The sequence below is a fragment of the Esox lucius genome, chromosome 18, assembly GCF_011004845.1.
Source record: "Esox lucius isolate fEsoLuc1 chromosome 18, fEsoLuc1.pri, whole genome shotgun sequence".
NCBI lineage: Eukaryota > Metazoa > Chordata > Actinopteri > Esociformes > Esocidae > Esox > Esox lucius.
This window is the reverse complement of record NC_047586.1, coordinates 15,955,361-15,971,421: the sequence shown is the minus strand read 5'-3', so window position 1 is coordinate 15,971,421 and position 16,061 is coordinate 15,955,361. Positions and strand designations below refer to the sequence as shown.

The window sequence follows — 16,061 nt, the reverse complement described above, 5'->3', positions numbered from 1 at the left end:
ATTTCCAGAGAGAAAAAGACACACTTAATGAAGTAAAAATGTGTAAGAAACATTTGAGTCGGCTCTTTCAGATAAGGCACTAGATGTGTCATCATCTTAGACCTGCTGGTCGTCTTCAGGTACGTCGGCCATTTTGAATTCCATACTTTTCCCAGATTCTAAAAGCTTTTCTGCGTTGCTAAACAGAGTTAGAAGAGAGAGTAGTTGCTCTCACGCACTTTGGTAGTTAATAGGAGGAGAGAATGAGGGGAAAGAGGCGACAGGACACAGACATCAAAGAGGAGGACAGCAAACCCAAAACTTCGCGCAGCGAAGGATTTTATCCTCTCTCTCTCTCTCTCCCCCTCCCTCCCTCCCTCCCTCCCTCCATCCCTCTGCTAGGTATCAGCAGCACGTCCCAGGTTCCAAATGAGGGGACAGCCTGAGCCTTCAAATGGAGCCGGCTGTGTTTGAAGAGCCCATTTGCATTCAGCCTGGGTAGCGTCCACCTGGAGCTGGGAGAGAGAGATACAGGCAGACAGGGAGCAGGCAGCAGAGTCTCTATCTCCCCAGAAGCACACCGCCGCAGAACGGCTCTTCTTAGGCAACCTGGCAGGCAGCAAGCAGGCACGGAACTCTGAAGGCTTATACGACAGAGGACGGAACATTTTGAACACCTACTGCTCCGTCGCACCTTATATATGCCTCTTGATAGCTTTTTCATTTTTCTTTCTCCCGTTTCGCTATCTCTCTCTGTCTCTGTTTCTCTCCACGCCTCCTCATGTCCCTCCGGTCTGGCCCCCTCGATGTGCCGCCTTTTATTCCCCTTGCCGAAACAGGCCGGGCCAGATGTCAGACACGAAGCTGGCGTCCCTCGTAAGACAAAAGGCAGTCAGCGGCCTCGGCTCGGCTCGCTTTCAATCCCGCAGCCCAGGTGTCCCCGCTTAATTGGGGGGGGGGGGCGGTTTCATTGGTCTGGAGCTTAACCAGCGTGGCACAGAGGCAACGGTGGTCAGTGGGTTTTCAGAGGACGAGGAGGGGAACAACATGTGTCGTGGCGGGTTGCAGGCTTACCTCTGAGCCAGTCTCCGTCGTCGATGTGTGCTCGTCTGCGCACGTGTGTGTGTGTGTGTGTGCGCGCACGTGTGCCATGTGGTACTCTTCAGGACAGGGGAATCAAGGGGCAGAGTGTATTAACAGTTCACATCTGTTCACACTTCAGTAAATTGGAGCTCTAAGCAGCGTGGTAAAGTGTACGTTGGCCCACTGATGGGGAGACATGCACTGCCTGAATAGTTATACTGACACACTGGTATTCTGACAATCATGTTGGCAATGTCCAGTAGACCTAGAGGTCTAACCTAATAGACAAGTGATGACCAGTGGGAGTAACGGAGTCTAATCTTGTAAACAGGTGATGTTCAGTGGGTCTAAGATTCACTCCCTAACTTTTATTATTGGGTCAATATGGTGAATCTGCCCCTCTGCCCTGCCCATGCCATCCACAGCCTTTAGGTCTTCAAACAGCATAGACCACGAGGAAAGGCTAAGGAATCGGGACTGATTCTTGCTGTCAGAAGTCAACAGGTGCATGGGTCCTAGGCAAGGTTAGAGAAACCCGGTTGGTGATTGGTGGATACCTGTGGGGAAGTGCTCATTGATTGGCCAGCTGTCCACCTGCAGAGTGGCGTTGCCCCCGTTTCTGGTGAAGCGAACCAGGTGGTACTTCCCATCGTTGATCGCCGTGGTTACCTCCTTTACGCTGATGTCCACAGTCCCAATGTTGAACGTCACGCCCACCTTGCCTTCCGTCTGGAGAAGGGAGAATACAACCGTTATTTCACCAATGTGAAGAACAGATTCTAAACTACAGCAACGACCTGGGAGCTTTTAGAGATAATTGTCTTGCCCAAGGCCATAATGACTGGGATTTTTCATCTTGTTGGCTTGGGGAATAGAACCAGCAAATAGAACCTTTTGTTTACGGGCCCAATGCTCTTGACCACTGCTGACGTATCTGCTTGTACTAATGCCCAGAATAACAGACCATATGCAATCCTAGAAATAAATGGTTACAAAAGGATTATTCATGGAAAGGCTTCTACCTGGAACCCAGAACTACTTCAGTAGGTTCTCCCACATGTACAGCCAAAAATTTTCTAGATAGAACTTTTTTTCAAAGACCAGATCTCAGTAGTATACAAACAGAAGTGATTGCTATGGTGAAGGGATGCAACTTCCATTTCCTGATCATCAACACTAGGATATTATTTTATTATTACCTTTTCCATATCTATGCATTTGTATTACTTTATCTCTAACTTCTGTAGAATGCTCTTTGGTCTTAATTTTCCTTCAGAATCACAGCCTGACCAGTGACACTTTAACAGTTACCAAAGTCACCGCAACTTTAATTATGTACAGGTGGTGGCCAAGTACTTCTGTCTTCATAAGGACAGTGTCTTATCTGTGAACTGGGAGATTCCACAACACAGAAGTTGAGTACTTATGCAAGCGAAAAAAAATTGTGTTTTATTTTTCTTACAAATATTTCTCAACATGAAATCAATGTTACTGTTCATTCATTGATTTTGAGTGTCAGTGTTTTAAATGAAATAGCAAGCTCCTCTGCGGTCTGGGTCATCATCCCTGCACTGTCTGTATCCCTGCATTTTAACAGAACTTTTTGGTAGTATGATATTTAAAGGGGGAAGAAAGTCAATAAAAAAAAAAAAAGTTCACTTAAATAGATCACTGGCTACTAACAAGGCACTCGCTTTAGAACAAGTACTTTTGCCTGTAACAGTAGAGTTGTTTTGGTGCCAGTGTGAGATGTTTTTAGTTTCTTCCCAAGGACAATATTTGTTTTTTATGTGGTTCTGTTTATGGAGCTGGAAGGACTTCCCATGTCAATGCTCATTCCACTCCAGTACAGATCGAACAAGACGTCCTCTTTAGACCACAGTAGCTGCAGGGACTATTTGTAGGAAAACCTCGGAAGGTGATGTGTGACAATTGCCGTTTACACTATACATCTTTTTTTTCCTGATGGAAATCTAGCGTCTCATTCATATAAATAGCACTATTGTAGTAGAAATGACATTAATTAACAGAAAAGTTATGGGTGTTAAATCACTCTGAGAGAGAGCGCTAATGATCGACATATCAGAACCTCTGGTTTCCCACTGCAAGTTACATTCTCACCAATGTGCTGATTTTAAATAACCTGCCAACACGTTTGTTCAGGGCTGCTTGGGTATTCAAGGGAACACTGCTGTTACAAGAAAAAGGTTTTAAAGAGAGAGAGAAAGAGAGATGGAGAGAGAGGAATACAGCGAGGGATAGAGATGAGAGTGGGACAGAAAGGAAGAGATGTATATAGAGGAAGAGTGGGACGGACAGAGCCAGAGCTTCAGATGGAAGAGGGAGGGATAGAGAGGAATACAGAGGCCATAGTGTTTTTCATTCCATTTGTTCTAATCCCCTCTGGGACTGTGTTAGTGTGTAATTACCTGCTTAAGTACCAGTGCCAAGGGGACATTTTTCATAACAATGCCAATATGATGAATTGCTCGGTGTGTGTTTAACAATATATCGCAATAATATTTTTAACAACGTTGCAATAATATTTCTGGTTGTCGGTTGTGCCTGCACCAAAACAATTTTTCCTTGATATATAGTGTTCTGCAAAAGTAGTCAAACCCCTGACCAATTACGGAATGACAAAAGGGTACATATATGGTTCTGTTTGATATTTTATTTTAAAACACTGACACTGCAAATCAATTATTGCACGATGAAATTTGTTTTATTAGGGGAGAAAATCAAAAAAATATGTAAAATCTGAGAATTGGTGAGAAGTAGAAACTCTTTAGCAAGTCACAGTAGGTGGTCAATATCTCTACATAGATTTCTGAGCATCATGATGCTGCCAATGCACATCAAATGGTAAGTTTGTTATTGTGTTCACCATATTGTGACTTAGTGAAAAGATGAGAACTACTGAATCAGGATATGAGTGATCATTTCTACTTCACAGTGTAAAGTAAGTTTTACTCTTCCTGAAACCCTGCGGTAATACCCGCTGACATCCAGAGAAAATATGTTGGTGTCCATTTTGTGGGTCAAAGATGCCTTCTTAATGTTGTTTAAGGCAATCTTACTGAGAAAAAAAACTAGATTAAAACATATTAACAATGATTCGAGGCCTAGTTCGTTTATATGCATTGCCATTACTCTAGAATACCTCTATAGAAATTCCAAGTATTTCAATTAAACCTTCAAAATGGGATTTCTTTGAACATCCTTGAGAGTGGTAAGCCTTGTCTATGGTTGTCAAATAGTTTTTTCCATATGTCTTTTAGTAACTACCCTAACCCAATAGAATGACCAAACAATCACCTGATGTTCTCTGATGCTTGGAGCTGTGCCCACGCTAACAAAACCTCATTAACACCAAAGTTTAACTTTAGTCTATTAAGTTAGCCTCTGAATTTGAAACAGTGCGTGCTAAAATACACTTAGAACAAGAAAGAGAGAAGGCCTACTGCTCTGTCTCTCTCTGCTGTAATGGAGAGGGAAAGCTGCAAAACATGTGAACTCCATCTCCTGAAAGTGCCAGGTTGTGCATGAGGAAGAAAGGGAGACATAAACACTCAAGCATGACTAATTAACAAAGTCCCATTCTGACTGTAAGAGCCTCTCTCTGTTCTAATAACTGATGTCAAGGTTAAAATAGAAAGCGTTTCTAAAGAGGAACACAGTTAAGTTCACAGAACATGAACGCAGAGACACACACATGCACACACCCATGTGCATGTACACTACCGCTCAAACGTTTCGGATCATGTAGAAAGGTCCCTGTTTTACATGAAAACATAAATGAAATGAGTTTGAATAGGAAATATAACAAAATTAATACAAAATATTGTCATTGACAAGGTTAGAAATCATTATTTTATATTGAAATAATAATTGCTTTCATCAAGGAATCCTCCATTTGCAGCAATTACAGCCTTGCAGACCTTTGGCGTTCTAGTTTTCAGTACTTTGAGGTAATCTGAAGAGATTTCATCCCATGCTTCCTGAAGCCCTTCCCACAACTTGGATTGGCTTAATGGGCACTTCTTAAGGTCACCTCATACAGTCAAGCTGCTCCCACAACAGCTCTGTAGGTTTGAGATCCGGTGGCTGTGCTGGTCACTTCATTATAGACAGAATACCAGCTGGCTGCTACTTCCCTAAATTGTTCCCTTTTACCTTGTACACATCTCCCACTTCACCACCACAGCAACCCCAGACCATCACATTGCCTCCACCATGCCTGACAGATGTCGTTAAGGACTTTTCCAGCATCATTTTCCTTTGGTCTGCATCTCATGAATGTTCTTTGTGGTCCGAACACCTCTTAGGTTTGTCTTTCCATAACACTTTTTTCCAATCTTCCTCTGTTCAGTGTCTGTGCTCATCTAAATCTTTTCTTTTTATTGGCCAGTCGGAGATATGGCTTTTTCTTTGTTGAGACTGGTGTTTTGCAGGTACCATTTAATGTTAGTTGAGGACATGTTAGGAGTATGTTTCTCAAACTAGACATTGATGAATTTTTCCTCTTGCTCAGCTACGCACCGGGGCCTCCCTTTCTGTTCTGGTTAGAGACAGTTTGCGCAGTTCTTTGAAGGGAGTAGTACACAGTGTTGTACAAGGAATACAGTGTAGATATTCCATTAAATCTGCCGTTTCCAGCTACAATAGTAATTGCAAGCACGAGAGTGAAAATCCTTCAAACATAGGGTTCATTGTAGGGGTTGACAAAAAGGCCTACAATTCAGAGCAGTGAATAACTAAATAAGCTGTACCGTTGTCTAGACTAAAGCAACACACTACGATCTCTACATACCCTGACAAATCAACAGGCAGGCCTCACTCCCCCGGGCACATTGCTATAGAAATGGAACCTGTTGCTAATTACAGTTCATTCATTTCCCTTCTAACACCAAGGCACGTACCAAATATAGCATCAGCACAACATTATGTTTCAATTTGGGGACTAGTGTGAGTGTGTTGATCGTTTACATGTTGAATATTCTGCGTGAGACAGTCATATAACATTTTCAGTTGGTGGCAACAGCTCTTGATCACGTAATTACTTTTTTCGCATACAATCCAAAAACACTTGTAGCCCAATTTTAAAAAAGAGCAACAGTGGTTTTACTGTTCAAAGGTCTGATTGGCTGATCCTTTACCTGCTCACAGACATACACAAACAAACACAGACACAAACAAACACAAAGACACAAATAAAAAGACACAAGCAGACACACACAGCCGTCCAGCACCCACCCACGTGACAGTCTGCTCCCCCCACTGCCACGCTGTGATTGACATTTCCAATTACATTCTTTATTGGCCTGTCAGTTGCCGGGCGGGACAGCACTTCATAGTCTCTTAAGGAAGGGGCGGAATAGCTATTGTTCTCCCAGTATAAGATGATGACTGCCTGGATATTCCTGACCAAAAAAATAAATCAGTGGAAGGAAAATTACATACACAAACACGCACACACAAACAAACACTGACACACACTCCTACCTAACAAAGAATAACCTTGCACTGAGCATCCCCCTCTTTTATCAGCCACAATAAGCGATAAGAAGGATTAGCAATAAGCAATATCCAATAAGCAGGCAGGAAGAAAAGTCACTCTCAAACACACACCAAAACCCAACCAACCCAATACGCCAAGACTCAACCCAATATGCCATGACTTGGACCCAATACGACACGACTCGACCCAATACGCCAAGACTCAACCCAATACGCCATGACTTGGACCCAATACGACACGACTCGACCCAATTCGCAATGACTCGACCCAATACGCCATGACTGGAACCAATACGCCAGGACTCAACCCAATACGCCATGACTTGGACCCAATACGCCATGACTGGACCCAATACGCCACAACTCGACCCAATACACCACGACTTGACCCAATACGCGACCCAATACGCCACAACTCAACCCAATACGCCATGACTCAACCCAATACTCCATGACTGGACCCAATACGCCACAACTCGACCCAATACGCCATGACTGGACCCAATATGCGACCCAATACGCCACAACTCAACCCAATACGCCATGACTCGACCCAATATGCCATGACTGGACCCAATACGCCACGACTCGCCCCAATAAGTGACCAAATATGCCATGCAGTACAATATTTGGCCACGCAAAACCCCAGTTGAGTAGCACATTTTAGAATCTCCCCATCCCACCCATTACATCCCCCCAGTTTGAGAAGCTTCCCTCTGCACAGCTCTTCAGAATGCCAATGCCAAAAAAATAACACATTTAAACATTCATTTATCCCTTGTGTGGTGGGTCTACTAAATGCAACGTAATGCTTTTATAGGCACATACTTACCTTACTATGAAAGTGGTTGGATGTGAATTAATATAATAATATCAACAAAAAAAAATTACTGAATGTTATCATTGCCCTGTGAACGTGATTTAGAGGAAGGACAATAAAGTGATGTTCTATTCCTTTCCCCACTTCTCACGTATTCTTCTTCCCTTTTGATCCCTCCATCTCCTCTCCCACCATGACATCCCTGTATGTCTGACCTACAGATAGTGTTGGAACCAAGACACTGGCAAAGACAGAAGCTTGCGGTGCGGTGCGTGTATTTCTGTGTTTGTGAGGTGTGCGTGTGTGTGATGGAGACACTGGTTAGTATGACTAATGAAAACAATCCTTGTTAGGCTCAGACAGAAGCTAAATGAGAAGAGCAATGCTCCGCTGTTAAAGCACTCGGGACCATGTGACCCTAGCTCACTGACACCGGTAATCAGACCCACGAGCCAATTGGACAGCGTCCGATCAATGCCTCAAGCCCATGCAACGCTCCAGGTAGCTGGTCACCCAGAAACTCACAGCGGCCTACCTCTACAGATCTCTCTGAGGATTCTCCAGGCAGCCCTAAAAGCATGGTGTGTGTCTGTCCTGGCCAGCCAGACAGACAGGCGATGTACACAAGAAGCGGTACCCAATGGGGTCCTTTTGTTTAAGCATCAATATATCCAGCAGTCTCCTGCAGACAGACATCCTGGGCCAGAGCGACCGAAGATATACTTCCAGACAGAGACTATAAAGGGATGGCCCTTATTACAATAGATTCCATCCCCTAAGATGGTTGAATGGCTATTCTGTTCTAGCCAAGAGTGGATGTTGCATGTCCAAGGCCTTTTGTCTAGTCAACATTTAGTAATTAAATCAATAAGATAAGACATTACATCAGCTTCACAAATGAAACATTTCTTCCACAGAGGTTTCACATAACAAACCCTGTCATATGGCCTTAGGACATTTAGAGCGACGATAAAAGCTGACCTGGATGATAAGAAGGGGCTACAACCTGAACTCCCAGCTGAGAGCCAGGAGACAAAGCAGATGCCCTGCCATACTGGACCCAACCCAGTGAACAAGGTTAGATTGCCTACAGCCTCCATCTGCCATAACGTGGGGTATTAAGGCTAAAAGGTTGTGGCCAGGGCCCATCGGCCACCTGAACAGTATCGCAGACCACAGAGCCTCTGTCCGAAACAGCCCCCTATTCCCCATGTAGTGAGCTACTAATGACTGACACCCTATGAGATCTGGTCAAAGTCAATGCCCTTAGAAGGGAACAGAGAGCAATTTGGGAGTTGTTCAGGGAGTGGGCACAGGACATTAGAATCGATGTGAAGATGGAAGCAGACCGGGAGAGGCAGAGGATTGATACTCATGGCCTTCGCAACAACAAGACATTTGTCCAAGCTAACTGACAGAGACAATTGAAGATGACAGGACCACGTGTAACATCCCGGACATGATTGTGTCTTCAGTTACCAAGCGTGGAATTGGGGATGACTTTGAGTGAAGTACTTTCTGTAATGACATCACCCTATGGCAGACTATTCTCTGTGTCCATGGCAACTCCATTATATAGGTCTTGGAGGTTATTATTGCAGTAACACTTAGATCTTTTTTATCATCTAGACATTTGAAGACTCCCTAAATTCAGACAAACTCAGACAAAATAATTCACACTTTGCAGGTCTTTGGGTTGAGGTGAAAGAGGGGTTGTTCCTAAATAATCCTCAAAAATGAACACGAGAAGCAGGAAGGAAGTTGGAAAGACTCCACTCCACACTGAGGACAAGAACAAAACGTCCTCTTTACTTAATGCGGCATGCTAATTGCTTGGCTAATGCCTGAAAGTCCATTAGCTGAGTGTGTTAAATGCTCAGGATTGCCAGTCAACGTTAGCCTCTAACCCCAACTAGTCGACATAATAAAAACACAGCCGCTGAATATTGAATTTAAACATGAGCAGGCAGCAGGACTGTGAAAGATAATGGCTTTGACTCTGTCTCCGGCTCAATGTCAAATGGAGGCAGAGATCCACAGTTCTCTTTGATCCTCCTATGAATGGCTTCGGCAGGGTCATCCCTATTCATTATTCATAGAAGTTCTGCGCTGCACAGCGTGCACTGAGCTTCCTGTTTGTCTGTTTTGGATAGCACGCACTCTCGCATGCGCACACACACACGTGTATATGCTTATGTACACACAGTAACTCTTCCTGACACTAATGGTGGAGGTCCGGTGAAAACATTTATCAATCCTCCCACCGAGTGTCATCAGGGATGAAGTTGGATGATATCACTTTCCTACAACCCCGTGTGGACAGGAGGAAACGCTCCCCGGTCTTAAAGGGGAATGACGGTAATTCTGAAAAATTTGTCCAGGTTCATAAATCTATCCAACTCCTTGTTTGACTGTCCTTCAAAGCATGCAGCACAGCTCTCTCAGTCACCTGCTCACGCCACAACAGCGCATACATTTAATGTGATACGCCTGAGTCACCGGTTCACCATCTTTTATGACAGCTAAGCCTCACTGTAGTGAGAGAGCTGCACTCTTCGTCAGACAGTCCAAAAATGAGTTGTGGGGGATTGATTTCCTTCCACATTAGCTGTTATTCCCCTTTAATCATCACAAACACCTTGTTCCCTCCCTGGCTTAGAGTAGCTGAGCTCCAGTGATGGAAGGGCTTGAAATGTTCTAGATCTCCATAATGAACATAAGAACGTCTTTTAACAGCTGAGGCGTTCTAAACACCGTTCAGGCTGCGACCTGAGAAACACCGGCAACCGCTGAGCCCTCTTTTTGTTTTTTCATTCCCTCTTCCGAAGCGTTTCACGTTTTCAGATATGTTTCCTGTTTAGCTGGAACACAGCTGTTGTGATTACTATGCACCCATCATAATTACAACCCTAGCCCAGTACACCACAGAGCCCACTCAGTGTTGAATGTGCTGCAGCCTGCCAGGTGGAGCGGGGCTGACCTGAGCCAACTCTTAATCCCTCATTCCCCATCTATACCATTACAACCTATTGACACACACACACACACAAACTCCCTCACACACAAACAACATCATTACAACAAAGGAATTAGCCCCAACACGATAATGAGGTCGTACGACGACGACGACGTAAGAAAACGTGGCCGCGTTCGATGGGGCTGCCAGGCGGGCGAGTTCCGGGTCCATCCGTCGCTATTCACAGCAGCACTCGGTACCCGACAAAAGAAGAACCGTTCATTAAACACGAATGCAAAGCACGTGTTGTTTAGGCCTCAGTGTTTAAGTCATCAGGTGGATTTCATTCTTTATTTCCAGTGAGTGGGTCTACTGGTCCATTAGCGAGAGCAGAGATGTGCACACATACTCAAACGCAGTAAGTGACTGGGCTGTGAACCTCACACGGCGCTGAGCGGTTTTAACACGTGGCCAGCACGACAGGGGTTCATTAAAAATAGGATTTGTGCTCGATGGAATACAGTGCTGTGAAAGTCCATTAGGGAACCAGCTAATGAAATTGAAACAGCTTGGTGATCAAATTACAATCTGTTCTGTATATTTAATTTAATGTGCGGGTGAATTCAAGCAATTTCAATTTGGGTCTCCCGGTCGAAATTGCGGGCCATAAATCAAGCAGACAAAATTCATCGAGTGGTTTCTCCCTGTTTTTCTTGCTTGTTCCCTCGCTTTTTTACCCCTGAAATAAAGAGTAACAACCTTGTGGGCTAAAGTTTGTAGAGAATCAAAAACATTGAGAGCATGAAAAGAGTCTTGCACACTGTAGTTCTACATGTCTGAACATCTTTTTTAAATAAAGAGTAACAATGTTGGGTCTCAGAACATCATCAGGCAACAACACAACATGAGGGGCACAGTTTTACACTCTTTTGAACACACATTCTGAAAGGAAGTACTTAATGTCTGGGCTTCTAGACCAAGATCTAAGATGACGCAGCAAAGGCAGATAATAAAGGCAGAGGAAGAAGGCCCTGCTGTAAAACTCCTGACCTCAATGTGCTGCTCTGTACTTCAGTCACTTCAACAGAGCCATTGTTCCCGCCAACCATAACAGCAGACAAAATAGTTGGACCTAAAGCCAAAACTCTCCAGCCTGTTTCAAGTAGTGCCCTCTTGGTATTTCCAGACCAGTCCAGTATAATCAGGGGCAATGTCCAAACACACGACATGCAGAATAAGTCGGGCAACTCCAACTGATTTAGTTATAGTTTCAACTCACCCAGAGCCCTAAGAAAGTTATAGTCTTGACTGACTCAGATAGTTAAGACAACTAGAGTCTATACCCAAATTATAGTTTTAACTGACTCAGATAATAGAATGTTGAATTCTAAACTGACTCAGATAACTAAGGCAACTGACTCAAAACATTCTAAGACCATCACGTTTGAAATATCAAAAAGATGGTTGAAGGCAGGAATACAAAACAGTTAACTACCAAAAAAGGACCAAGCAAAAGCATCAAGTGGAGAGCAGACGTTGAGTGACAGCTCCAGAGATACTCCCATTCAGACAGAGACAGCCAGGAAAAGCTTCAGGATGCGAGCTGCCTGTCTTTGAACATCAAGCAGCAGTTAGCGGCTTGGATGGAACACTCACAGGGAGAGAGAGGGTAAGAGGCATACTTCCATCTTCCCATATCTTTACACACCAAACAGGGAAAGCTCTATCTTCCAGGTAAGACAGATGGCAACGCAACATACCAAGAGTTAAAAGAAATGGCAGAGAGGCGTTCCTCACATACATGGGCTTGACGATAAGAAATAAGAACTGAGGAGGTTCTCTTCTACACTGTTCAACCAACCCATTATATGTGAAGGAGTTATGATGTTGTGTCCCCTTGTTAATGTGCACCAGTGGTGGTCAGTTCACAAACAAAATAATAAATACAATTATTTAATTTTTTACTCTAAATGTGATGTTAGGTAACCAGACGCAATATTGATAAATCAATTGTATTCTTCTAATGCCTGTGTAGGTGAAACCCTCCCAAAAGTACCCAAATACTCACATTACGTTATTAACTTGGAGTAATTGGAGACCAAAGACTGTCTCAGCTTATGGAAAAGGGCCTTCGCATAATCAAGGGTACAATGGATGTAGTTCTTACAAAATGTCTTAATATCTCAACTGTTTCTGAGGTTGGCCTTGTGTTTTCTTTGATGTGTCCATCATGTCAACATCTGTAAAAACCCAGAAGAGGGAGTTCCGAAAAGGCTGAATGAAATTGGCGCAAAACAAAACTCCAGGTTGACGATGAAATCTAGAGATTTTTTAGGCATGGCTGATTAACTCTTGTGATTTAATCCAAATGTATACTGTAGTGTGAAGACTTACACCAGTAAAGTCAAAGTTTAACTACTTGGACTCTTTCTGGGCTGTACATATTATAAAACATACAGTTCATGGCCAAAAGTATGTGAACACCCCAACTAATTATTGTTGGTGTTTCAGTCACACCATTTGCTCACAGGTGTGTAAAATCCAGCACATAGCCATGAAATCTCCATAGACAAATATCGACAGTACAATGGGTCGTACTGAAGACAGTTCATGAAATTTCTGCCCTACCAGATCTGCCACGGTCAAATTTAAGTGCTATAATTGTGAAGTGGAGGTGTCTAGGAGGACTACTGCCCAGCCACGATGTAGTAGACCATGCAACTTCAAATATAGGAGAGGCGCAAGAGAATCCTTAATTCTAACATCATTAAAAAAGAAATAAACATTTCACATAGTTTATCTGACATTTTTTATACCACCCCAGCTCTAGTGGACCCTGAGCTCCTTTCGACCAATACATGTAATGAATTTGCCTCCTTTTTTAAGGATAATAAAACAATAAAAACAGTGCCACAACTAAATTCACAAGGAAGAAATGTGGTAAGCGTGACACAGTTTTATGCAATTGACGATACAACGCTTATGGAAACCGAACAACATCTTAAGCTCTCCAGCTGCTGCCTTAATGCTCGGCCCACAAACCATTTTGATAGATGTTCTTAGCTGCTTCGCGATTGATCTATAGCAAATAGTTGACAGCTCTCTCAGTCAATTTTCCAAAGGCCTTGAAAATGGCAGTCATTAAAGGGATAGTTTTACCTAGATTCATGTTTGGGTGAAATAACTCTTACCTTGAGTTGTTCTTGAAGGCCCATGGAGTAATCTTTCACAACAAGCCATTATTCAACTCTGTCCCAGCCTGGAATAAGCATTATTAGCATTGTTTTCATTTTCACTATATAAATGTAATTTTCAACTGAACTGATACCTCCCACCTTTCTTGGTTAGTTTTGTACACAATGGTATCAATACCCATTTTTTCAAGTTTCGACGTGACTTCATTGACAACCTGGAACATCTACTTAGCATTTGCTAGGTACCGACAACATTATTGCTGAATAACCAAAGCTGAGTGTGGTGCCTACAGAAAACAGTTAGCAAGTCACCACATTTCACCAGTGATATCATCTATAGGCCTTGTGCACAAGCGAATGGACAAACTTCCGCTTTAGCCAGATGTCGGCATATCATTTTCCGGTTTACTTAAGGCGATCACCCGCGTCGCCCAAAATGTCAGTTTTTAGCAGATGTCTCCAAGACTTGCCTAAAATAAGCATTAGTGATGTCCATCGAATTGTTGATGCCTGGTCCCCTGCTTCAACAAGCAAGCGGAACAAGGGATTCAAACTCTACGTATCGAGTTATCTGTACAACTACGAGGGTAAGTAGTTTACTGTGGTGTGCCGGCCGGCTATCGGCTAAGCTAGTTAGCGACGTTTTCCTTTTTAGTGTAGTATTAGGCAGGACAATAGAATGTATAAAAATTCACCCTAGCCTCAAAAACGGCAAAAGAATGCTGGCTGAGCTGGAACACTAGCGCGTCCCCATAGCAAGTGAACTGAAAAGAACCTTCGTTCAGCCTCTTCAACCTGAATTAAGCTTAAAATTCCATAGCCTCAAAAAAGCACCAAAACAGGTCTCCTCTTTTATTTTACTACTGTGACCTCATTTCACAACGAAACAGAAAAATAACAACTGGCATAGGAAGTAAACATCTGGTCCTATATGGTATTCATTGCGCTTAAACCTGCTTTACGTGGAAGTATATAAAAAAAATCACCTTTTCTGACTATTTCTAGTCTAGCGTTTGAAGTCATTGAATGGCGCAAGTATATAAGTATATAAAAAAATCGCCTTTTCTGACTATTTCTAGTCTAGCGTTTGAAGTCATTGAATGGCGCAAGCCATATTTTATTAAAAAGAGGACATTCTCCTGATTAAAATGATGCCCCACTTGTACCTTGAAACTTAAATGAGTCACGTACATTATATTTCTTTTTTTTCGTACAACAGCATCACTCATCTTGTTGTGAGTTTAGGTGTTTACTAATGCGGATGAGTATTAGTAAGTAAACCGGAAACTGCAATACCGACTTCTAGACAAAAGCGGAAGTTCCTCACTATGCTGGTGCAAAGAGTCTATATGCAGGTAAAAAATCTATGTAAGAAATCTTGGGGTAATTATGGATTCTGATATGACTTTCAATATTAATAACAAAATCAGCCTATTACCACCTTCAAACATAGGTAGAATTAGAGGAGTCATGATTAGAGGAATCATGTCCAGAAAAGATCTAGAAAAACCTAAATGTGCTTTTATGGGCAGAAGGTTGTATTAATGTAATAGCCATTTTTTAGGACTCTCTCACTCACCGAAAATTGTTGCTCAATAAGAACGCTGAGGCTGAAGTTCTAACAAATACTAAGAAAGCTGAACAAGTTACTCTAATTCCTAGGTCTCTGTACTGCCTTACTTATCTAATAGAATGGATTTGAAGATATTGCCACTCATAACTTGCTAAATGGTTTAGGGCCAAGTTATATCTCAGACCTACTCTCTCAGTATGAACCTTATAGACCCCTCAGGTCATTAGGGTCTGGGCTGCTAAGCGTTCCCAGAATAAGTAAAGAGGTAGATGAGGCAGCGTTTAGTCATTATTCAGCACAGAGTTGGAACAAACTGCCAGAAAATCTTAATCTTGCTCCAACGTTGACCACTTTTAAATCTAGGCTAAAAACCTTTGTTTTCTACTGCCTTTACTAATCACTGAATAAACATTTAGGCCATGAGCCCTCTTTTTTTTTAAAGCGCTGTTCTCTTTTCATGCTTTGTCTATTATTCTAGAAGTGTTTATAATATGGCTGATTGTTTTGTTTTTTTGTAAAGCACTTAGAATTGCCTCTGTGTATAAAATGTGCTATACAAATAAACCTGACTTGCCTAAGTAGTAACTGTAAAGGACTGCATCAATATATTACACCCAAAAATGAGAAAGTAAAAGATGAATTCTCAAATCTGATGCTGTTTTTAGAGTGTTGCAAACAACAGGATCCAAGAAGGGGAGGATCTGAGTCCAGGATTCAGGCAAGGCATGCAGAGTAGGCTAAATACAATTGGAGGAAAGGGGTTAAGCTAGGAGGCTTGGGGCTTTATCCTGATAATGGGAAGGGCTGATGAGGCAGAAAAATAAATATCTTAGTGGCTCGCCCACCAGCGGGTGGACAGATGTAGAGCTGCCTGCAAAGGGCTCAGGGAACGATAGCACCAGCACAGCTGTCTATCTGTAGAGGAACCACCTGGGG

At 42.8% G+C, this 16,061-nt stretch overlaps 1 protein-coding gene across 19 annotated transcripts in view; it reads right to left on the bottom strand.

The window, feature by feature from the left end:
• LOC105017684 (neurexin-3b) overlaps nucleotides 1-16,061 on the bottom strand; it is a 300,014-nt gene that overhangs the window by 48,000 nt on the left and 235,953 nt on the right. For all 19 annotated transcript variants that reach the window (XR_002198175.2, XR_002198177.2, XR_002198178.2 and 16 more), the window contains one exon: nucleotides 1,620-1,791. Coding sequence is in view for 14 of the 19 variants with exons in the window: in XM_034287715.1 (XP_034143606.1) it covers nucleotides 1,620-1,791 (172 nt within the window). In the remaining 5 variants the exon portion in view is untranslated. The remainder of the gene's footprint in view (nucleotides 1-1,619; nucleotides 1,792-16,061) is intronic.